Below are 23,155 nucleotides of genomic sequence, written 5' to 3'. Positions count from 1 at the left end.
AAGTTTAACCCAGTAATGTTCACCCTATCCATCATATCACCTGCTACAATTAACCCCAATAGTTCCAATATCTTGTTCAGAACTTCCTCTGATTTTCCAGGAAACTTCTACAAGTCATGGGTCAACAAATTGGGCTTTGTGAGTTGGTGATCCATAGGTGCTAGGCTATATATATGTATATTGCGAAATAATCTAAATATTTGGTGTTTGTGTGATAATAATTTTATTTATTTTTTTTCGCACAATTTACCTAGGGCAATTGCGTGTGAGTCCCCCCTCAACCTCAATAAATTCCTGGATACTGGCCTGGTCATGACATCATGACACCCTCAGTAACCAGCCCCAACCTCTTCAGCTTCAGCCCCTCCTATGGCTGGTTTATTTTAACTCACCTGTCAGCGCCCAACAGAAGAGTACCAGCAGCCCAGAGTAGACAGGAGCGGTCGAAATCATTCTCATTCTTCTAATTCAATAAAAACGAGAAGTTCTACGTATACTATGTGTGTTATTTCGAATTAAATTTCAGCTGAAAGAGAGATGTTCGAAAGCGGTTTTTTTTTTTTTTTTTTTTTTTTTTTTTTTTTTTTTTGTGGTGATAATAATTCAAATTCACTCAAAACCATGCAGACCCATCATTTTCGCCAAATAATTCACAAACCTAACCAGTCGTGAAATTTGAAGTGATTAATTGTTCCGTACCCTATTCTTTGTTGTGTGGAGATTGTGGAGAATTATGTTTAACAAAATAAATGAGTTCGCGGAAAATGTTCAATGATTTTTTTTTTTATAGAGGTTTGATAGAGGGAACTGTATAAAACTAGCCACTCACTATCAGTTATAGACCTGACAGGCGGGCGGACCTAATCAGGTGTGCCTGTCGAGTGAATCAAGACAGGATAGGTGAAAGCCAGTTTGTCTCATTTTGAAGAAATTTGACAGAAATGTGCAAAACATGAAACCAAATTGAAGCCAAGTTTCGGGGGCCTGTGTGGACCCTTTTTCCAGTTCAATGAGCCACAATAATAATCCTTTACCTATGTAGTACTGTAGTAGGTACTGAACAATGTAGGTATGTAAGAGAGAATTGATGTGGTAGAAAGAAGAGGTAGAGGAAGAGAAGAGACTGAAATTGGAGAATAGGAGAGAAAACAGGCAAAAGTGGAGAGGGAATTGAGAGAATAGAAGTTGAAGAAGGAAGGATACAGGCAGAAGAGAAGAGGGGAGAGAATTGAGAGAATACAGGCATACGAGAGAGAGAGAGAGAGAGAGAGAGAGGAGGAGGAGGAGGAGGAATCAAGAAATTGAAGGGGAGGTAGGATAACTGATCAGACAGGAATAATGTGTGGTGTGGCGCCTAGAGTTCGTTGGAAGGGGAGGTAATGGGAGGGGAAAAATAAAGGGAAGGAAAGGAGGAAATGAATGAGGAGTAGGAGAGAGAGAGAGAAAAAAGAAACGAATGAAAAGCAGGAGGGAGAGAGAGGCGGAGGAGGAGGAGAAGAAGAAGAAGAAGAGGAAGAGGGCGAGGAGAATAAAGAAAAGAGTTGACATAAGAAAAGAACACACAGTAATGAATGGTAGTAAAAAGAAAGAGAGAAATGTAAATATTAAGAACAAACAAACGGATAGAAACAAAAAGATGGAAAGGAAGAGGGAGAAGAAGAAGGCGACAGAAAGGTAGGAGAGAGATAGGGAGGGAGAGAGAGAGAGAGAGAGAGAGTGTGTGTGTTTTTACCCTTCCTTCGTCCTTTTCTTTGTATACCCACGTGTTGCATTCTTCTTCCCCCCTCTCTCTCTCTCTCTCTCTTGCTTTCATCTTTTCTCTCCCTGTCCTTGTTTATTTCCATGCAAACATTATTACCTACCTTCTTTTATGCCTTTGAATAAATCTATCTTGCTTTCTCTCCCTCTCTCTCTCTCTTTAACTTTTTTTTTCAATGTCCTTCCTTACTTTTCTACCTTCTTCCAGGGCTTCAAAAGTAATTTTCTATCTCCCTCTTTTGTCTCTCTCTCTCTCTCTCTTTTTCTCCTTCGTTCTCTCTCCCCCTTCTCTCTGTCTTGGTTTCACTTTCCTTTTCTTTCACTCTCTCTTCTGGTTTTATCTCCCTTTCGCTCACTCTTTCACTTTTCGATTCAAACCTCTCCTTCCTTCCTTATTTGTTTATTTCTACCTTCTTTCATGGTTTCGAAAGTCCTTCTCTCTCTCTCTCTCTTTCTCTTTTGTTATTTTCTCAAGTTTTCCCTCATTTCTCTTCTTTACATATATTTTGAGTATACACTCTACAAATTTGCACTTCACCATTTTTCACTCTCCCTCCTCTCCCCTCTCTCCCTTTTCTTCGTTCTCTCTCTCTCTCTCTCTCTCTCTTTCTCTCTCCTCTCCCTCCTCTTCCTCTCTCCTTCCCTCTTTACTTAACTTTCTTTCCATAATAAATTCTTAAGAAGTCGAAAAAATCTCATTTTTTTTTTTTTTTTACAGTGGTTTTTTTTCTCTCTGGAAAATCAAAATAAATTGACGAGATTTTTCTCCTGAGAGCAAGTAAGAGAGAGAGAGAGAGAAAATAGGGGAAAAGGGGAAACATGGAAATAGAGTGATTGACTGGGAGGGAGAGAGAAAGAGAGCTGGAAGGAAAGAGGAAGAGGAAGAAAGAGAGAGGGAGAGAGAGAGAGAGAGAGAGAGTGCGTTTGCTCGTTTTCGGTTCATTAAATATTTTGGGGTTTTCTCTCTCTTTTTTTTCTACTCAATCTTTTTTCCTCCTCTCTCCCCCTCTCCCCCTCTCTCTCTCTCTCTTTCTACCACTTCCCCTCCCTCTTCTTCTCTGACTTTTTGAATACATAGTGCTTGAACTAATTTTTCCCCTCTCCTTATTTCACTCCCAATATCTCTCTCTCCCGAGGAGAGGGAAGGAGGGAGAGAGAGAGAGAGAGGGAGAGAGAGAGTGCGCGTATGAAAGCTTTGCTCGTTTTCGGTTCATTAAATATTTTGGGTTTTTTTCTCTCTTCTACTTTTCGGGTTTTTCTCTCTTTTTTCTACTCAATCTTTTTTCCTCCTCTCTCCCCCTCTCCCTCTCTATCTCTCTCACTTTTTCTACCTCTTCCCCTCCCTCTTCTTCTCTGACTTTTTGAATACATAGTGCTTGAACTAATTTTTCCCCTCTCCTTATTTCGCTCCCAATATCTCTCTCTCCCTCTGTCCTTTTTTCGCTCTATTTTCTATCTCCCTCATTTACATCTACTCTGACTATATTAGCTCCTGATTTGTATACAAGGTTCTGATTTGTATAAAAATACAGGCACCGGGCTTCTTAGAAATAAAAACCAGGCATAATAGATCAGTCTTAGTTTTTCAAGTCGTTTTTCCCTCTCAGTGAATCACTCGTAAGAAACCCTATTTCCTTCAAAATGTTTCAAAGGAAAAGCACAGGTTCTCGTTATGGTTGACTGCGGTTCGGGACGGGCTAAGTAATCTTGGCTAGAGACCATCAACCCCCCTCGGTTCAGCTACTTCACCGCTACAAGAAAAACAACAACAATAACAACAACAACAACCTCATTTCCTGATAATAATACCCTCATTTCATTCTGTCTGATTTCAGAGGACAGTCAATGTGACACCATGATCCCGGTGTTCAAGAAGGGCGTTCTCTACAAGGGTATCTACTGTCCCTCCCTCACTAATAGTTTCCGGGAGCCATCTCTGGAGATGTCATACCAGAGGTACTCGCACAGACAACGCCAGAAGTCGCTCATCATTGTTAACCTTGTGGATATGGTCCTCAAAGCTGTCCTTACGGGTACGTTATGTTGGGAAATGTCCAAATTGGTACCTTGCCTTCCTTAACATCCAATACTCCCACATTTCTTCTTTTTCTTCGCCTTTTCCCATGTACAGACGGGGTCGGCGCTCGTCAGTCTCTCAATCAGCCCTAACTAGGGTGATTGCTTTGGGCTGACATTTGGTTTTGGCTACACATTTTACGAGTGAATGTCCTTCCGACTCAACTTTTGCTATTTCTTTAGCTAGGGAAATTCAGGCTGGTATATTCCCTGATGCAAGAGACAGGAAGGAGTGGCTTCACCGACAAGGCTTGGCCTTTAGAAATTGATGATGATACTCCCTGTTCAAAGTCCCCCAGCCAGACTAATCTGGTCTGCTCCCTGTTTGACGTAAATTAACACAATGCTATACCTAATTCCCTGTTGCCTGTTGTCATTTTCAGTTGCTTGGATTTCATACAACGAGGTCGAGCTATCTCAGATAGACAGCACAAAGTTAACATGGACTGTGTACACAATGATGTCAAACCTAGCCATGTGTTTGTTGGGCTGGTGGAGGTGTTTCGCCAATAACTATCTCCAATGGGCTGCCGTGGGTACTTGGATACTTCTGAACACTCAGGGTAAGTTATAGTCATCAGGGTAAGTTGTAGTGGTTTAGTACTCGCCTGCTAATCAGGAGTGTGTGGGTTCAGTCTAACCATGTGTTTGCTAGGTTGGTGGAGGTGTTTCGCCAATAACTATCTTCAATGGGCTGCCGTGGGTACTTGGATTCTTCTCAACACTCAGGGTAAGATATAGAGGGAACATCCCGAAAGCGAGGAGAGAAGGAAGACAGGATAGGAGAAAACCAGCCAGAACGAATAATATCTCTGTGGTATAAATTTCGGAAATCGAATACGCGACATAGCGCTTACTAGGGAGGCACGCCACCCTCCGAGTTAACTAGGCTGGTTTCATAGAGTTTTAACGTTACTGGTTACTGTATAACTGCCAGGCTTTTTAGTGACGAGGGTTTAACCCTCCTTTCGATGACACCCATCTAGATACCAACCGCGCGCAACGCTGCTTAACTTCAGTAATCCGCATCGAATTTTTATGTCGAATTGAATTTTTCCGACTCCGTGACTGCGCCAGTTATTAGCTAATTAGAGTTATTAGTAACCTATGCCACGTTGCCGCTTATACTCCTATATCTTCTCAACACTCAGGGTAAGCTAGAGAGGGAACTGTAACAACGGATGTCTTAACTTCCCGGAAGCGAAAAGAGAATAAAGACAGGATATGAGAAAGCCTTTCGCGTTTCGCGGGAATAGAACCCGCGACCTAACGCTTAGAAGGGGGGCGCACCACCCTCCAAGCTATCTAGGCTGACTTGATAGAGGCTTCATGTCACTGTATAACTGCTAAGATTTTTAGTGACGGGGGTTTGTACCCTCCATTCAGCGACAGACTACCGCCTCCTCACATTAACCTCACCCAGCCTGAGTGGGGCCAGGAAAAGCTAACTGCACGCGATTACCCAGATGTTCACTCATCGCCATACCAACCACACGCAACGTTTCTCAACTTCAGTGACCTATCGCGAACTGGTGTAGGAATGAGAAAGGAACAATCCACAATTCCACATTAATTCATTGACTGCGCCAGTAACCTATGCCATGTTGCCGCTTATACTACTGGTGTAGGAATGAGAAAGGAACAATCCACAATTCCACATTAATTCATTGACTGCGCCAGTAACCTATGCCATGTTGCCGCTTATATTCCTATAGTAATACCGTGATGTCATATTGCAGGGTTCATCAGTCAAGGCATAGGATTGAACAACAAGGAATATCTGATCTGGTACATCCTATTCATTGTGTTTGTGACTTATGCGATGTTGCCGCTCCCACTCAAATGGTGTTTCATAGGCGGATGCACCACGTCCGTTCTGCATGTTATCATTACGGCTCAGATTAAGCTGCACCGGGGTCCGGTAAGTATCAATATCTGATCTGGTACATCCTATTCATTGTGTTTGTGACTTATGCGATGTTGCCGCTCCCACTCAAATGGTGTTTCATAGGCGGATGTACCACGTCCGTTCTGCATGTTATCATTACGGCTCAGATTAAGCTGCACCGGGGTCCGGTAAGTATCTTATTATGCCAAGAGTAAAAAAAAATGGTAGAGGGAACTGTAACTGCTAAGGTCTTATTTTTCCGAGTTTTTTTTCTGAACTCATTCTTCCTCCTTCTCTTCTGCCTCTCCTTCCTTCTATAAAAAAAAAAAAAAAAAAAAAAAAAAAAAAAAAAAAAAAATGGTAGAGGGAACGGTAACTGCTAAGGTCTTATTTTTCCGAGTTTTTTTTTCTGAACTCATTCTTCATCTTTTTCTCCTCTTCCTCCTTCTCTTCTGCCTCTCCTTCCTTCTATTTCTTCTCCTTTCCTTGCTTTCCTTCCTCCTTAGTCTTCTTCTCTCCCCCGAAGTCAAAATTGACCAATCAAAAGCCTTGAGACTATGCTTAGCACGAACTTAAGAGCCAGCATTTTGTTCATAAATATGGGTGTTAGATTTCCAAGTCGTTTTTCCCTCTTAGTGAATCACTCGTAAGAAACCCTATTTCCTTCATCATGCTTCAAAGGAAAAGCACAGGTCCTCATTATGGTTGACTGTGGTTCGGGACAGGCCAAGTTATCTTGGCTAGAGACCATCAATCCCCCTTGGTTCAGCTACTTCATCGCTACAAGAAAAACAACATCAACCAAGTTCGGGTCATTCCCGAGTTTAAAATACCATAGTAACATTATTGCGTAAGATTTGGTAAGTTCCGATAATTTCCGTGTGAAAAATGTCATAATAACATCAGTGGGTAAGTTTTAGTAAGTTCCAAACATTTCCGAGTGAAAAATACCATAATAACATCATTGGGTAAGTTTTGGTAAGTTCCGATCATTTCCGAGTGAAAAATTAAATAATAACATCATTGGGTAAGTTTAGGTACCTGAGTTCTGATCTTTTCCGAGTGAAATACATCATGATAATGTAGGTACCTACATGAAAATTATTTTTCATATTTTTATTTATTATTAGGTATTATTTTTTTTCCAACTAGGTATAAACTATAAAATTATGAAAAAAGTAACTATGGCTATCCATAAAATATTTTTAAGGGCACTCTATGTTGGTCCCTTTTTGGACGCTTTTTTTTTCAAAATTATGCGTTTCTGCAAAGGTCCTAAGAGTTTCCCCCAAAAGGCGCTTTTCCCCAATGCCCTCAAATTGGGTATTTTGGCCCTTATCGTTCTTTAGAATTCACGAAAACACCTCCATAAATAGCCCAGGACCGTTTTTAGGGGCGTTTCATGGGCCCCATTTTACTATTTTTCGCTCCTAAAGATAGTAATGTACTAAAATATTATTGTCCTTTCTTGCCCCAATCTCACTGAAATCCTGTTTCGGGCCTGAGCACACCCACTTTCTTCCTCTATTTTCTTCTAGATATTTTTCGGCAAATCTTGTACTTTTCTGGGATTTTTGGAAGAAGTTGTTTTCGTGTCTCCCGAGTATTAATTTTGTTTATTTGTTTAAAACAAATTCCGAACAAGTTTTTTTTCTGCTTTCTCCCGTTTTTCCTTCTCTTTTTTTCTCTCTTTCTCCTCCTTCTCCTGCTCCTCCTTCTTCTTCTTCTCCTCCTCCTCTTCCTCCTCCTCCTTCTCCTCCTCCTCCTTCTCCTCCTCCTCCTCCTATTCCTCCTTCTCCTTCACCTCTCATTCCCACCCTCCCTCCTTCTTTCTTCTCTCTCACACTCTTAATATTCACTCAATATTGAATTTTTAATATCTCACTTCTCCTTTTTCTCTCTCCCTCCTTGTCCCTCTTTTCATTCCCTCTTCTCTCCCTCTCTTCCTCTCCCCTTTCTCTCCCTCCCTCTCCCTCTCTCCCTCTTCATCTCAAACATGATCGAAAATTCGAAATGTGTTTCTCTCCAAATTTTTTGACTGATTTTGATTGATATGCCTCTCGCTCTCTCTCCCCCTCCCTCTCTCTCCATCTCTCTCTCTCTCTCTCTTTTCCTTCCCAACCTTCTTTCAGTTTCATGTAAAAAAGTAAGAAACATGGAAATGAGAGAATTAGAGAGAGAGAGAGAAAGAGAGAAAGGAAGAAAGAGAGAGAGAGAGAGAGAGACAGAGACTTTTTTGTGGGCCTGAGCTCGTATCATTTTCCGTACATACGGGTGTAAATTTCTAATTTATCGTACGTCCCATTTATTTATCACGATGTTCACGTCCGATTTTCGCATAATTCCTACTTAAGGTCCATTGCTATTCTATACAACGTGAGTTCAATCCGATTTTTTTTCTCCAAATGTCCTCTCTAGGCAATGTGATTTAAATGAGAGCTCCCTATTCTCAATACACACGACACGATTTTTTTTTGTTTTTCGGAACGACACAAAGTGTCCTTGTAGGCAACGCAATTTAAATAAAAGTATTCCCACTACGTACGACACGACTTATTTTCGAGCAAGCGGGAACGGACCTTTACACATGAGTGTTTCCTATCTAGGTATAAATTTCTAAATTATCGCACGATCCATTTATTCGATACAACTTTTTTTTTCGCTTGCCATTTGCGTTTACAAAAGTCCCAGTAGCCACAGTATTGTAGGTTAGGTTAAGCACAGTCCAATGCTCTGATGTTTAGGGGCGTATTTTGGGGCCCTTCCATCTCCTCGAGCTTTATTTTTCTCCCTTACCGTAGGCGAGACTCCGAAAATTTGGCTCACAATATTATAGAGCCTTGGTTCAGCCACTAAATGGCGATAATTTGAGAGCGAGAAAGGGGGAGGGAGCGAAAGAGAGAGAGAGAAAGAAAAGGGGAGATAAATTTCAATCTTTTGAGTTTGGTTAAATGGTTTTCCAGAAGGGTGAACAAAATTTTCAGCCTCATTAATTAAATCATTAAGACCGTCAGTATTGGTACATTAAATAATTTAACACATTTGTTTTACTACTTTCTTTCTTTTTCTCCCTCCTCTTCTTTCTTTTTCTCCCTCCTCTTCTTTCTTTCTTTTTCTCCCTCCTCTTTCTTTTTTTTCACCCTCTCTCTCTCTCTACTCTTTCTTTTTTTCACCCTCTCTCTCTCTTTCTTTCTTTAATTTTGCTTTTCAACTTCCTTTGTCCTTACTTTTCATTGTCTTCCCAAGGGTTAGGTGGTAGAGAACGCGATAACATCACCCAGTATTTAGCTGATTACCTGCCATTCAAGAGTCTCTATTATCCTTGTTTTCTTCATTTTCTCTGTCAGTTCAATTTTAACTACCTACCTACATATCTATTCTTTTTTTTTACTCATTAGTCTTTATTTCTTGTGATTCTCATTTACTGTTTTCCCTTTTTCTCTTCTTGTCTCTCAGTTCTTTCTTTTCAACAATTTCTCACCCTCCTTATCTCTCTCTCTCTCCGTCCCTCCTTCCCATTATCTCTCCCGCCCTCCTATCTCTCTCTTTCCCTCTTTATCTATCTATTCCTCTCTCTCTCTCTCTCTCTCTCTCTCTCCAGTCTCTCCATCTTTCTATTCCTCTATGTCTTCATCTTTCTCTTCATTTCTCGTTTAAACTTCATTATTTCATAGGATAGCAATTCATAATTAGAAATTCCCTCTCCTCCCATTTCTCTTGGATATTTTTTCCCCATTTTCTCTTGTACATATTTTTCCTTGTTTTCTCCCCTCCTCTTCCTCCGCCTCCTCCTCATTTTCTCTCCTCTTCCTTCTCCTTTACCACCTCCTCCTTCTCCTCCTACTCTTCCTCCTTCTCCTCCTCCTCTTCCTTCTTCTCCTCCTCCTTTTCCTTCTTCTCCTCCTTCTCCTCCTCCTTCTCCTCCTCCTTCTCTTACTCTTCCTCCTCCTCCTTCTCCTCCTCCTCCTTCTCCTCCTCCTCCTTCTCCTCCTCCTCCTCCTATTCCTCCTTCTCCTTCACCTCCTCCTCTTCCTCCTTCTTCTCCTCTTCCTCCTTCTCCTCCTCCTATTTTTCCTAATTTTCTCTTCTATACTCAGAACCTATTAAAATGAGCAAATGTCATTAGGGTAGAATTACTTTTTCCTTCCCTCCATTCTCCCTCCCTCCTTGGGTTCCTACCCAACCTCTCTTTTCTCCCCTTCTTCTTTTTCTCTCTGTCTCCCCTCGCTTATACTTTCTTTTTTCCTTACTTACTCGCCCTCCTTCTCTCTCTCTCTCTCTCCCCCTTTCTCTCTTTTCATTTCCCGTGTTCTCTTTCCCTTCTTCTAGCTAACGTCTTTTCTTCTCTCTCTCTCTCTCTCTCTCTCTCTCTCTTTCTTTCCTTCCACTTCTACCTTCTTATTCTCTCTCTCTCTCCCTCTTTTTATAACACCCATTTTTTTCCTTTTTTCACCACCTTCAGCTGAGTCAGCGGTATGGTTGTATCACTGCGATGTGGAAGGAGACGGAAGACCCACCACATAACTATTCCGAGAAAAATCTGGTGTGAACATCACACGACTTTCCTTATCCTATTGAATGATGCTTATTTTTTATTTTTTACTGGGTTGGTAGGGTATTTTTATTTATAGAAAAACAGACATGTTTCGCCCACTGGGCATCATCAGTGTATAAACAGGGATATTATAACAATATGGACATTATTATTATATGGACATTTTCTTTGTTATAATATCCCAGTTTCTTCTGTTTAAATTCTGCCTTATTTGCTCTTCTGCTTCCATTCTACCTTATCATCGAGAAAATGGCCCCTTTTTTGCTAAGTCCCACGCTCATATAAACAAGGCAAAATGGACCTCTATAAACGAGAATTCAAATCTCCGAACTTCTGTAAACGAGAAAATGTCAACTTTTTCTATCTTTGTCTATTTTCAAAATTTCTTCTGTTTAAATTCTGCCTTATATTGCTCTTCTGCTTCGATTCTACCTTATCCTTTCTTCTGTTTTACAGCTCAGTCCTTGTTCGGTTCATGAAATGGGCGCTCTATGTTTGGTCTACATTGGTATCAACTCGGCCGGAATGTACACCAAATATCTGACGGACAGAGGGCAGAGGAGGGCCTTCCTGGAGACCCATCGGAGTACAGAAACCAGAATGAAAACCCAGAAGGAAAATGACCAACAGGAGAAACTGCTGCTGTCTGGTATGTAGAATAGAATGTCTTGTTTATCCTGTTGATATGAGACTAAAGATAGATAGACTAAAGGTACCTTTACCTTTAAACCCTCACTAATAGTTTCCGGGAGCCATCTCTGGAGATGTCATACCAGAGGTACTCGCACAGACAACGCCAGAAGTCGCTCATCATTGTTCCGGGACAGTCCCGAATTTCAGGGGGTGTCCCGGCGTCCCGTTCAGTTTTTCATTTTGGGGCGTTTTGTCCCGAATTTCCGTTTTTTTGTCCCGTTGGTATCAACTCGGCCGGAATGTACACCAAATATCTGACGGACAGAGGGCAGAGGAGGGCCTTCCTGGAGACCCATCGGAGTACAGAGACCAGGATGAAAACCCAGAAGGAAAATGACCAACAGGAGAAACTGCTGCTATCTGGTGTGTAGAATAGAATGTCTTGTTTATCCTGTTGGTATGAGACTAAAGATAGATAGACTAAAGGTACCTTTACTTCCACAGGATTTACATTCACTGCTACGAACATGTCAGCATCCTGTTTGCAGATATCAAAGGATTTACAGGTAAGACCCGGTAATTTAGCTTTGAGAAGAATAGATATGGATGGGCAGTGGGCACTAGAAAAAAAAGGGTTTAAAGCCACAGTAGGTATAAAAGGTCTTTTTTTCAAGAGGTGGCCGGGACAGTCCCGAATTTCAGGGGGTGTCCCGGCGTCCCGTTCAGCTTTTCATTTTGGGGCGTTTTGTCCCGAATTTCCGTTTTTTGTCCCGATCGAAGAGCGAAGGAAGACAGGATAGGAGAAAGCCAGCCGTTCCGAGAACGAACCTTATCCCTTTAGGATAAAATCCGCCCCGGGCGGAAATCAAACCCGCAATCCAAATTTCGGAGTCCAAACCATAATAAAGTAGCGAAAATAAAGCCCGAAGGAGGGGGGGGGCCTCAGCCCGGGGCTGTGTTATACATTCAATTACTCATGAGTTGTTATTGTTGGCCTGAAAATATTGTTGACCTCCAGCTCAGACGTCAACAATCAATTTAACCTGGATCTATACAAGTATACACATTACACATAGGCCTAAAATACTAAAATCTATAAGTGCACAAATCGGCCGAAGGATAAGTAAAGGTAATTTTGTTCAAATTTTCCCAATTACCTCATTAATTAAAAGTTCATTAACGGATCTCATTGAGTTTAAACTTCCAGTTGATTGAACTACAAGCCAATGATTGTGTCCAAAATAACGTCATACTTATGTATGTGGTCTATTGAGTTTTGTTCATTGACTATTCAAGAGCTTTTGATAGCATCGGTCTGTTAATTTTGGGCTAATTGAGCTAATTATTAACTGGGACAATCATATCTACGATTGGTTTTGTTAATATTTTAACATATCGAAGCCAGCCTATTACTTGTTAGTATGGAAGGTAGCGCGCCCGCCTTGTAAGCGGTAGATCACGGGTTCGATTTCCACTCGCGGGACGGGGTGAATTTCATCCTAAACCTAAACAGATAAGGTTTGTTCTCGGAACGGCTTTTGTTTTCTCCTATCCTGTCCTCGGTCTCTCTTCGATTTCGGGAAGATAAGATCTCCGTTGTTACAGTTCCCTCTATCAAATCTCTTTTTGTTCGATTTAATTTGGTAATTATTCAGAAGCCAAGACAATGAAAAAGAAAATTTCTTTTTGCGTTTAACCTAACCCCATAATAACACTGGTCACTGCTCAAATTGTGAAAGCTCCTTTTTGCATTTAACCTAACCCTATAATAACACTGGTCACTGCTCAAATTGTGAAACCTCCTTTTTGCATTTAACCTAACCCTATAATAACACTGATCACTGCTCAAATTGTGAAATCTCCTTTACTGATCACTGCTGATTTGAGACAGCTCCTTTTTGTAGCAATTTTCTATTGACGTGACTTCTGAACAAGTACCTTCAACTTTAACATTTTTGGTTGGTTGGTTGATTGGTTCGGGCGGGAATCGAACCCGCGGCCTAGCGCTTACAAGGCAGACGCACTACCAACTAAGCTAACTAGGCTGGCTTACAATAAGGAAAGTTCACGCCAGATTTTTATTTCTACATTTTCAACACTCATCGGTAAATATTTTCTTCAAACTGATCCCATTGTTTTTCTTGTTCCATATTCCCACAGGAGAACCATTGTCTTCGTATCAAACTCCTGGGTGATTGCTACTACTGTGTGTCTGGTCTTCCCAAGCCCAGAGCTGATCATGCTACATTGCTTAATTATAAAAAAAAGGTTTAATTATAAGGCACTAAAAAAAAAAAACAAGGCAAAATAAAAAGGCTTAATTATAAGAAAAAAGGTACATTTGATCACGTCCGTCTAGGAAAGTCGTGTGATGTTCACACCAGATTTTTATTCCTTCATTTTCAACACTCATCGGTAAATATTTTCTTCAAACTGATCCCATTGTTTTTCTTGTCCCATATTCCCACAGGAGAACCATTGTCTTCGTATCAAACTTCTGGGTGATTGCTACTACTGTGTGTCTGGTCTTCCCAAGACTGAGTGGGACAGGGAAAAGAAAACAGATTGCACAGATGGTCACCCAGCCGGATACGAACCATAAGTAACGTTGCTTAACTTCAGTTATCTATTGGGAACTGGTACATTCAATGTGCTACCGCTGGGCTGGTGGCTGTACAACTCTTTCCTAGGATAGACTTTTCACTTTCGATCCATCAGCCAAACGAAGGCTCAAGTCCCCCGCCAGACAAATCTGGATAGCCAGCCTTGTTAGCTTGGTGGGTGGCGCATCTGCCACAGGTTTGACTAAATTTAGATTCTAAATTTCGATTTGATTCCAGATTCTCAACCCTGATGATCACAACCTCCTCCTGTGCTCTTCTTGTAACACAGACTTCACCAATAATATCGAATATAACAACACGCAACAAGTCCTGAGTCTTCGTCATAGGCGAAGTATATCGGATGGGATTGACTAAATTTAGGTTCTAAATTTCGATTTGATTCCAGATTCTCAACCCTGATGATCACAACCTCCTCCTGTGCTCTTCATGTAACACGGATTTCACCAATAATATCGAATATAACAACACGCAACAAGTCCTTAGTCTTCGTCATAGGCGAAGTATATCGGATGGGAAACATGAAGATATTAGATTCCTCCTACCTAATAATGAACATGAAACTATGAGAACTAATGACTTAAGAGCTGATGCAATAAACAAACATAATACAGAAAGGAATGACTTAGCGAAAACATCTGTTGCCTTTGAAAGAGATATAAAGAACTACAAACCTATTAGTATTAGCTTAGATGGTAAATCTGATGTATTTAATGGAAATAATAACCAATCTAGAGAGAGGAGTAATGATTTGATAAGAGGAACAAGTGCAGCGTTTGTAGCGTTCCCAAATTTAGAAAGCATAGACAAAGAAGTCAGTGGGAATGTGGCATCCAGTTACACACGTGGAGACAATTCCGGAATACAAGAAAACGGGAAAAGTCTACTACTAAGATTGAAAGAAAAATTAAAACCCAACGTAGGTCTAGAGAGAGGAGTAATGATTTGATAAGAGGAACAAGTGCAGCGTTTGTAGCGGTCCCAAATTTAGAAAGCACAGACAAAGAAGTCAGTGGGAATGTGGCATCCAGTTACGCACGTGGAGACAATTCCGGAATACAACAAAACGGGAAAAGTCTACTACTAAGATTGAAAGAAAAACTAAAACCCAACGAAGGCAAACTCAATGTAAGTCCAAACAAACCCGAACAAATTAAGTCTAAAAGAAATTAATTCAAAATACCTAATCGTCACAAGAGGCCTAAAAGAGGAGCAGTGATACTTGTAAGGGAGCAAGTTTGGAAGGTAGCGCGCCTGACTTGTAAGCGCTAGGCCGCGGTTTCGATTCTCGCCCAAGTTGTTACAGTTCCTTCTAGCTAACGTCTTCAAAAATAAATAAATAAAACAAGCTGGGTTCGTCCCTCCGGGAATTTTTTAGCCCGTGTTTTATTCGATCGTGGTTAAAGAAAATCAGTACCTATGTACCTACCTAATTTATTTAATATCCAGTTCATTATTATTATTATTGATTTGATTTTACTTTCATGTAATGATCTAAAATCAAGACTATAGCCCGTTCTCCCTTTATTCCCTTAGGTCACCCATCCATTTATTGGCCTTGCTCGGCGTAGCTTAACATAGGTAGCTAAAACCGGTCTTAAATGATCGACTGAAGTGTTATCTAAAACTTTCTCGCTTTGAGTTCATAGGTCGTCGTGACAAATTTTCGGGACGATAAGACCTCATTAGTCAAAACCTTCTATCATCTTCATCATTGTCAACCACTGCTGGATGAAGGTCTCTTCCAAGTTTTTCCAAACAAATCTTCTGCTGTTTTCTTCCAATCATTCCCTCTATCAAACGTCATTAAAAAAAAATCATACTTTTAACTCTCTTAATTTTCATTTTTGCTTGATGAGGATTGCGAGAAACAAAGACGAGATTGCCATCATGATTTCCAACCTCCGATAGGAGAGGAACCTGAAGAAGAAGAAGAAGACCACCTTCCTGGCACTCCATTTTGCTCTTCCTCTAACTCTGCTTGCTCTCTCTCTCTCTCTCTCTCTCTCTCTCTCTCTCTCTCTTTTTCTCTCTCTCTCTTTCTTTCTTTCTTCCTCCCTCCCTCTCTTTCTATCTCTCTGTCTGTCTTTCTTAGACTCCCTCAGTCCTTCCCTTTCTTTTCTCTCCCTCTCTTTCTCTCCCCCTGCCTCTCTTTCTCTCTCCCTCCCTCTCTTTCTCTCTCCCTCCCTCTCTTTCTCTCTCACCTTTCTTTGTTTCATTTTGTTTGTCTTTTCGACTTCCTTTGTCCTACTCTTTTTTGTTTTCTCTTTAAAAACACAAAATCTTATTTCCGGAATGTTTACACCACAGAAAAGTAAACACAGAGAGAGAGGGAGAGGAAGGAGGGTGAGAGAGGGAATTTATGTACCTAAAAGTGACTTTGAAAAATTAGCTACATAAAATGTGTACCTAACACTTGAAATGTGTTCTATTTCTATCATTTAGCGCTCCGCCCCGCCAAGTCAAGAAAGTTTGACCGCGCTACTAGAGATATTATACGCGACAGGGAAAGTAGCCGTTCTTAGGTAGTTGTAGGGGGACAACTCCAAATGATGGAAGAAATTTTCATTTTTGTTGAACGGCTGGCTTTCTCCTATCCTGTCTTCCTTCTCTCTTCAATTTCGGGACGATAAGACCATAGCAGTTACAGTTCCCTCTGTCAATCCTCTTGAAAAAAAAATAATAATAATAATAATAGAAAGTAAAAAAAATCATCCTTTTAACTCTCTCAATTTTCATTTTTGCGCAGGTGGATCTCAATATGCGCATAGGAATTCACTCTGGCTCTGTACTGTGTGGCGTACTAGGTCTGCGCAAGTGGCAGTTTGATGTTTGGAGCTATGACGTCACACTAGCTAATCATTTAGAAGCTGGCGGCATTCCAGGTAAATGGTAGAGAAAAGCCGTATTTTATATTTTTATCATGTGTAAGCCGTAACTTATTATTATGTTGTTTATAATACGTATGTTATTCAACATGTAATTCAACCAAAGAGATTCGGCTTTGGACGCCCACACTTGCTGCCACAGCCCACTTAGGTATGTATTTTCAATGGTTAGTGAAACTTTTCTGAGTGAAATTTTGCCATGAAAATGTCCAAGAAATAAAGAGTCCGTCTCTCATGTTAAGGGAGACGTATGGGTTTCTGTGGGTAAACACCTTGGAATATGCTTTAGCAGTCAGGGAAATAATGTTGAAAATTCATATCTCCTTGGCAGCAGTTTGATGTTTGGAGCTATGACGTCACACTAGCTAATCATTTAGAAGCTGGCGGCATTCCAGGTAAATGGTAGAGAAAAGCCGTACTTTATATTTTTATTATGTGTAAGCCGTATTTTATTATTATGTGTTTATAATACGTATGTTATTCAACATGTAATTCAACCAAAGAGATTCCGCTTTGGACGTCCACACTCAAAGTGAAAGAAGTCAAAGACACACTTGACATAAACGATATTACTGTGACGGATGTAAATAACGACAACGTAAATAAAATGAAAGCTGTAAATAAAGATGACAAACGAATTCATGAAGAACATGGGACCAATTTTAACAAAGCTCAGGATGAATTTAGCATTGCTAGCAACAAAGGAATAATGCCAAATGATGATCACACTGAATTGGGCACTGCTAACAAAAATGCTATTGTGCCAAATGTTGAAAGTATCAAAGATTTAGCGTCCACACTTGCTGCCACAGGCCACTTAGGTATGTATTTTCAATGGTTAGTGAAACTTTTCTGAGTGAAATTTTGCCATGAAAATTTCCAAGAATTAAAGAGTCCATCTCTCATGTTAAGGGTTTCTGTGGGTAAACACCTTGGAATATGCTTTAGCAGTCAGGGAAATAAGTTGAAAATTCATTTCTCCTTGGCAAAAAGGCCACAGAGAGAAATAATGAAATAGGCTTATCTTCATTTATTTATTTATTTTATAGGTTCCAATTATTGACTTTTCAGAACAATTCAAAATTCATATATCTATTCTATTCTTTAAATAAAATTCATATATCTTCGGTGAAAGTGCCACAGAGGGGAATAATAGGCTTAAATTTCGTTGTTTCCAGGTCGGGTTCATATATCTCGAGCTACTCTGGATTGTCTACAAGAAATGTACGAGGTAGAGCCTGGCTATGGTGATACCAGAGATTCCTATCTCAAGGTATGCTTACATATCTGTTAAGGATAAAAATTTTCTGACTTGACTTGGACTCGAACCACGAACCTCCAGATCCAAATTCCAACCTCAGTGGTGCAGTTGTTCACGCGTTGGACTAGGGATCTGGAGGTTGGTGGTTCGAGTCCAAGTCAAGGCATAAAATTTATCGAAGTGTAATTATCGGAAAAATTCCTTATTTCTTAAGGATAGGTAGGTATATAAGTGCGGACTGCAATCGAACCCGTGACCTAGCGCTTACCAAGCGAGCCAGCTAAACCTTTTGTATTTCATAGTAGACAGCTATGTCCTTGTCTCTCAGGCACAGATCAATTAAAAAAAAGTCCAAGTCAAGGCATAAAATTTATCGAAGTGTAATTATCGGAAAAATTCCTTATTTCTTAAGGATAGGTATATAAGTGCGGACTGCAAACGAACCCGTGACCTAGCGCTTACCAAGCGAGCCAGCTAAACCTTTTGAATTTCATAGTAGACAACTATGTCCTTGTGATTAGAAAAATCTGTTGTGAACATCACACGACTTTCCTTATCCTATTGGATAGCTCTAACCGTTTCCTCAGTACAACTGAAAAGCGGTCGAAAACTGTCAAAATTAGGTCAAAACACAGCTAACCGTTACTCCGATATTAATGAAAATGTATTTTTTGGGAGTTAGGTATGTAGTTTTTTTTTAATGTAGGTAGGTATCTTTTAGGTATGATTTTGGGGGGTCTTCTCTTATAACAACTTTTGCGATATCTCTACCGTTTAGTCAGTAGAGCCGAAACCCGCCAAAAACCGCCCAACTACTTTTTACTTCCCCATTTCTTCAGGAGCATCAAGTGGAGACATTCTTGATCAAAAGTCAGGAACCTACCAAGATCAGACGAGGCAGATTCCATACGATGATATCGAGATCTAGACTATGGTCTGAGGATAGTGGCGCTCAGCAGGACTCTAGAAATAGTGTCTCTAGTCAAGGTAAGTGCAGCAACGTCTAGCCTGGTTAATATCTGGACGGGTGACCGACTGGAAACCGCCCAACTACTTTTTACTTCCCCATTTCTTCAGGAGCATCAAGTGGAGACATTCTTGATCAAAAGTCAGGAACCTACCAAGATAAGACGAGGTCGATTCCATACGATGATATCGAGATCTAGACTATGGTCTGAGGACAGTGGTGCTCAGCAGGACTCTAGAAATAGTGTCTCTAGTCAAGGTAAGTGCAGCAACGTCTAGCCTGGTTAATATCTGGACGGGTGACCGACCCGTCCGTCTGGGACATCACATGCTGCTGATTGCTGCTGGCTAGTTGTGAGGTCAATACACAAAAAGTCCCAATTCAGCAGGACTCTAGAAATAGTGTCTCTAGTCAAGGTAAGTGCAGCAACGTCTAGCCTGGTTAATATCTGGACGGGTGACCGACCCGTTCGTCTAAGACATCACATGCTGCTGATTGCTGCTGGCTATTTGTGAGGTCAATACACAAAAAGTCCCAACAGTCGGGTGCAATAGTCCTAGTTACTTGACTCCGCACACAGGAATTTCGTCAGGAAAGAGCCCCATTTCAATATAATGTAATGTGTGTTCCAGCTTCCAGTCAAAGTGTGATAAACAAGGACAGTTTGAATCTGCTATCCAACAATCAAAGCCTGGGCTATATTGATGAGGAAATCAATCATTTGAATTGGACGCCAGAAATACCGTTTGAAAATGTAAGTCTACGTTTCTAACTATCTTATGTTATAAGCTTATAAGTTATAACTTAAAACACCCTAACATAATTTCAATTTTCATAATAAGGAATTTGAGACCATAATTTTGGAAAAGTAAACAAGGACAGTTTGAATCTGCTATCCAACAATCAAAGCCTGGGCTATATTGATGAGGAAATCAATCATTTGAATTGGACGCCAGAGATACCATTTGAAAATGTAAGTCTACGTTTCTAACTATCTTATGTTATAAGCTTATAAGTTATAACTTAAAACACCCTAAAATAATTTCAATTTTCATAATAAGGAATTTGAGACCATAATTTTGGAAAAGATCAAAAAGAGTTCGTGGTCGTAAGGACTCTAGATTTTGGCCAAAGACGTTCAAACGTAGCACAGTGATTTAACAAGTTCTGTGAATCAATAATGTCGGAGAGCCTTGTTTTCAGAAGGTACGGTTCGGCTGCTATTCGGGCCAAAGTTTCGCTATTTAGGACTCTACGGGAAAAGATAAAAAGGAGTTCGCGGTTAGCAGCACTTTATCTTTCGCCAAAAACGCCTCATCAGTTCCACAGGATTTACATTCACTGCTACGAACATGTCAGCATCCTGTTTGTAGATATCAAAGGATTTACAGGTAAGATACCGGGTCCTTCACGCCTCATCAGTTCCACAGGATTTACATTCACTGCTACGAACATGTCAGCATCCTGTTTGCAGATATAAAAGGATTTACAGGTAAGATACCGGATCCTTCACGCCTCATCAGTTCCACAGGATTTACATTCACTGCTACGAACATGTCAGCATCCTGTTTGTAGATATCAAAGGATTTACAGGTAAGACCCGGTAATTTAACTTTGAGAAGAATAGATATGGATGGGCACTAGAAAAAAAGGGTTTAAAGCCACAGTAGGTATAAAAGGTCTTTTTTTCAAGAGGTTTGATAGAGGGAACTGTAACTCCTAAGGTCTTATCGTTCTGAAATCGAAGAGCGAAGGAAGACAGGATAGGAGAAAGCCAGCCGTTCCGAGAACGAACCTTATCTCTTTAGGATAAAATCCGCCCCGGGCGGAAATCAAACCCGCAATCCAAATTTCGGAGTCCAAACCATAATAAAGTAGCGAAAATAAAGCCCGAAGGAGGGGGAGACCTCAGCCCGGGGCTGAGTTATACATACTCAATTACTCATGAGTTGTTATTGTTGGCCTGAAAATATTGTTGACCTCCAGGTCCTCCAGCTCAGACGTCAACAATCAATTTAACCTGGATCTATACACAGAGGCCTAAAATACTAAAATCTATAATTGCACAAATCGGCAAATAAAAAAAAAAAACTTAATTGTTAATCTGATAATAAAGAAGTAATAAATACAGCTAGTTTCGACCTATTACCGAAGGTAATTTTGTTCAAATTTTCCTAATTACCCCACTAATTAAAAGTTCATTAACGGATTTCATTGAGTTTAAATGTTTAATCTTCCATTTGATTGAACTTCGAGCCAATGGTTGTGTACAAAATAACGTCATACTTGTGTGGTCTATTAATTTGAGTTTTGTTCATTGACTAGGTATTCGAGTGCTTTTTTTTCCCTTTTAGGCGCTTTAACACTGATAGACAGGTCGTTCGCGCCGATTCCACACTGCGGTAATCGAGTGCTTTTGATTATATCGGTCTGTTAATTTTTAGCTAATTGAGCTAATTTCAACTTGAACTATCACATCTATGATTGGTTGACTAAAAGTAAAGGAAAATATTGTTGACCTCAAGTTCAGAGGTCAACAATCAATTTAACGTGGAGTTCAACATATTGAAGACAGCCTAGTTAGCTTGGAAGGTAGTGCGTCTGCCTTGTAAGTTCTAGGTCGCAGTTTCGATTCCCGCCCAGGGCGGATTATATCCTAAACGGATAAGGACTTTCCGTCCTGGGCGAAACGGCCGGCTTTCTCCTATCCTGTCTTTCTTTCTCATCCCTTTCGGGATGATAAGACCTTATCAGTTACAGTTCCCTCTATCAAACCTCTTCAAAAAAGCCTGTTTTTGTATTTAATTTTAACATTATTTGTTGGTTGGTTGTTTGATTTCAGAATGGGCAAGTCAGTGTTCGGCTCAGGAGTTGGTGAGGGTTCTCAATGATTTGTTTGCCAAGTTTGACCGATTAGCAGCGGTAAGTAGATAACTAGATACATTTAGTACCTATATAAAGTGTAATCTATATATTATGATAAACATTTGTACTGTTTAGGTTTAGGTAAATTCAATACTAAATTGTGTACATATGGCCAGCCACTCACTATCAGGTAGACCTAACCAATTCTACCCGTCCGTCTCAAATCCCTACTACCAAAGTGAATGATATATTGGACCAGTGCATAGAAATAGACAACAATGAGAAGCTGCGGAAAGAGAACATCAACAGATGGACGCTGAGATTCAAACAGACCGATATGGAGGAAAAGGTATGTTTGCCATTCAGAAGAGCCTTGTTTTCAGAAGGTACGGTTCGGCTGCTATTCGGGCCAAAGTTTCGCTATTTAGGACTCTACGGGAAAAGATAAAAAGGAGTCCGCGGTTAGCAGCACTTTATCTTTCGCCAAAGGTCAAAAATGTCCAAGAACCGTATTCACTTTTGCTGGAATTAAATCCTCTAAACCCTTCTTCTATTCACAGTTGAGTTCTACAGGCCCAGATCATGTGGCCAACCATTTCCTTGCCCAGGATAGACAGACTGAGGTTAGTTAAAGTAGAAACACAATATCATCACGTCACGTGAGCTCATGGGGAGTCAGAAAGATGTAGTTCAAAGTTTTCCCATAATACTGTAGGTAGTCTCGTTCAGTACAGCCACACTACTCAATTCTACCCGTCCGTCTCAAATCCCTACTACCAAAGTGAATGATATATTGGACCAGTGCATAGAAATAGACAACAATGAGAAGCTGAGGAAAGAGAACATCAACAGATGGACGCTGAGATTCAAACAGACCGATATGGAGGAAAAGGTATGTTTGCCATTCAGAATGCGGAAAGAGAACATCAACAGATGGACGCTGAGATTCAAACAGACCGATATGGAGGAAAAGGTATGTTTGCCATTCAGAAGGTCCCGGGTTCGATGCCCACCATCGACAAAAATTTGAACCCTTTTTTCGATTAGAAATATTTGAACGGGTTACTTTCTGGTGTTCTCGTGTTGACCTAGCACTTAAATGGGAAGTACTGTTTCTCTTCTCGCCCATCATTTGAGAGGCATACTACGACACAGACCGGTTCCCGGATTCGATGCCCACCATCGACAAAAATTTGTACCCTTTTTTCGATTACAAATATTTGAACGGGTTACTTTCTGGTGTTCTCGTCTTGACCTAGCACTTCAATGGGAAATGTTGTTTCTCTTCTCGCCCATCATTTGAGAGGCATACTACAACACAGACCACAGGAGTCCAATGTAGCAATTGCTTCAAAGCTACGAAATAAAAATGGTATGGAAACACTCATCTTTTCTAATTAAAAAAATAAATAAATATAGTTGAATATACTCTCGGATAGTCAATCATTGATCATTTGTGGTGAAGCTGGGTATAAAAAAAAAAATGCTATCTCCCTTAAGACAGTTAGATACTTTAGTTTGAGATATTTAAGCTATTCCACCAAGTTAAACAAGGCATATTCTATTCGATTCTATCCCAGCAATATAAACAAGGCATATTCTATTCAATTCTATCCCACCAGGATAAACAAGGCATATTCTAT

At 40.4% G+C, this 23,155-nt stretch overlaps 1 protein-coding gene across 1 annotated transcript in view; it reads left to right on the top strand.

Moving 5' to 3' along the window:
* Nucleotides 1–3,597: 3,597 nt before the first annotated feature.
* Nucleotides 3,598–23,155, top strand: part of LOC103516636 — a 28,457-nt gene continuing 8,899 nt past the window's right edge. The window contains exons 1-21 of the mRNA XM_026828973.1: nucleotides 3,598–3,791; nucleotides 4,218–4,397; nucleotides 5,574–5,742; nucleotides 5,784–5,910; nucleotides 10,734–10,930; nucleotides 11,415–11,476; nucleotides 13,071–13,101; nucleotides 13,381–13,486; nucleotides 13,751–13,840; nucleotides 13,920–14,226; nucleotides 14,532–14,659; nucleotides 16,281–16,416; nucleotides 17,598–17,692; nucleotides 18,520–18,667; nucleotides 19,280–19,411; nucleotides 19,517–19,620; nucleotides 20,171–20,240; nucleotides 21,490–21,569; nucleotides 21,703–21,861; nucleotides 22,073–22,135; nucleotides 22,228–22,485. Coding sequence (XP_026684774.1) covers nucleotides 3,614–3,791; nucleotides 4,218–4,397; nucleotides 5,574–5,742; nucleotides 5,784–5,910; nucleotides 10,734–10,930; nucleotides 11,415–11,476; nucleotides 13,071–13,101; nucleotides 13,381–13,486; nucleotides 13,751–13,840; nucleotides 13,920–14,226; nucleotides 14,532–14,659; nucleotides 16,281–16,416; nucleotides 17,598–17,692; nucleotides 18,520–18,667; nucleotides 19,280–19,411; nucleotides 19,517–19,620; nucleotides 20,171–20,240; nucleotides 21,490–21,569; nucleotides 21,703–21,861; nucleotides 22,073–22,135; nucleotides 22,228–22,485 — 2,820 coding nt within the window. The 5' untranslated portion in view covers nucleotides 3,598–3,613. The remainder of the gene's footprint in view (nucleotides 3,792–4,217; nucleotides 4,398–5,573; nucleotides 5,743–5,783; nucleotides 5,911–10,733; nucleotides 10,931–11,414; nucleotides 11,477–13,070; nucleotides 13,102–13,380; nucleotides 13,487–13,750; nucleotides 13,841–13,919; nucleotides 14,227–14,531; nucleotides 14,660–16,280; nucleotides 16,417–17,597; nucleotides 17,693–18,519; nucleotides 18,668–19,279; nucleotides 19,412–19,516; nucleotides 19,621–20,170; nucleotides 20,241–21,489; nucleotides 21,570–21,702; nucleotides 21,862–22,072; nucleotides 22,136–22,227; nucleotides 22,486–23,155) is intronic.

Source organism: Diaphorina citri, unplaced genomic scaffold, assembly GCF_000475195.1.
Source record: "Diaphorina citri unplaced genomic scaffold, Diaci psyllid genome assembly version 1.1 scaffold1622, whole genome shotgun sequence".
NCBI lineage: Eukaryota > Metazoa > Arthropoda > Insecta > Hemiptera > Psyllidae > Diaphorina > Diaphorina citri.
The sequence above is the reverse complement of the archived record's forward strand: the minus strand, read 5'-3'. Positions and strand labels throughout refer to the sequence as shown.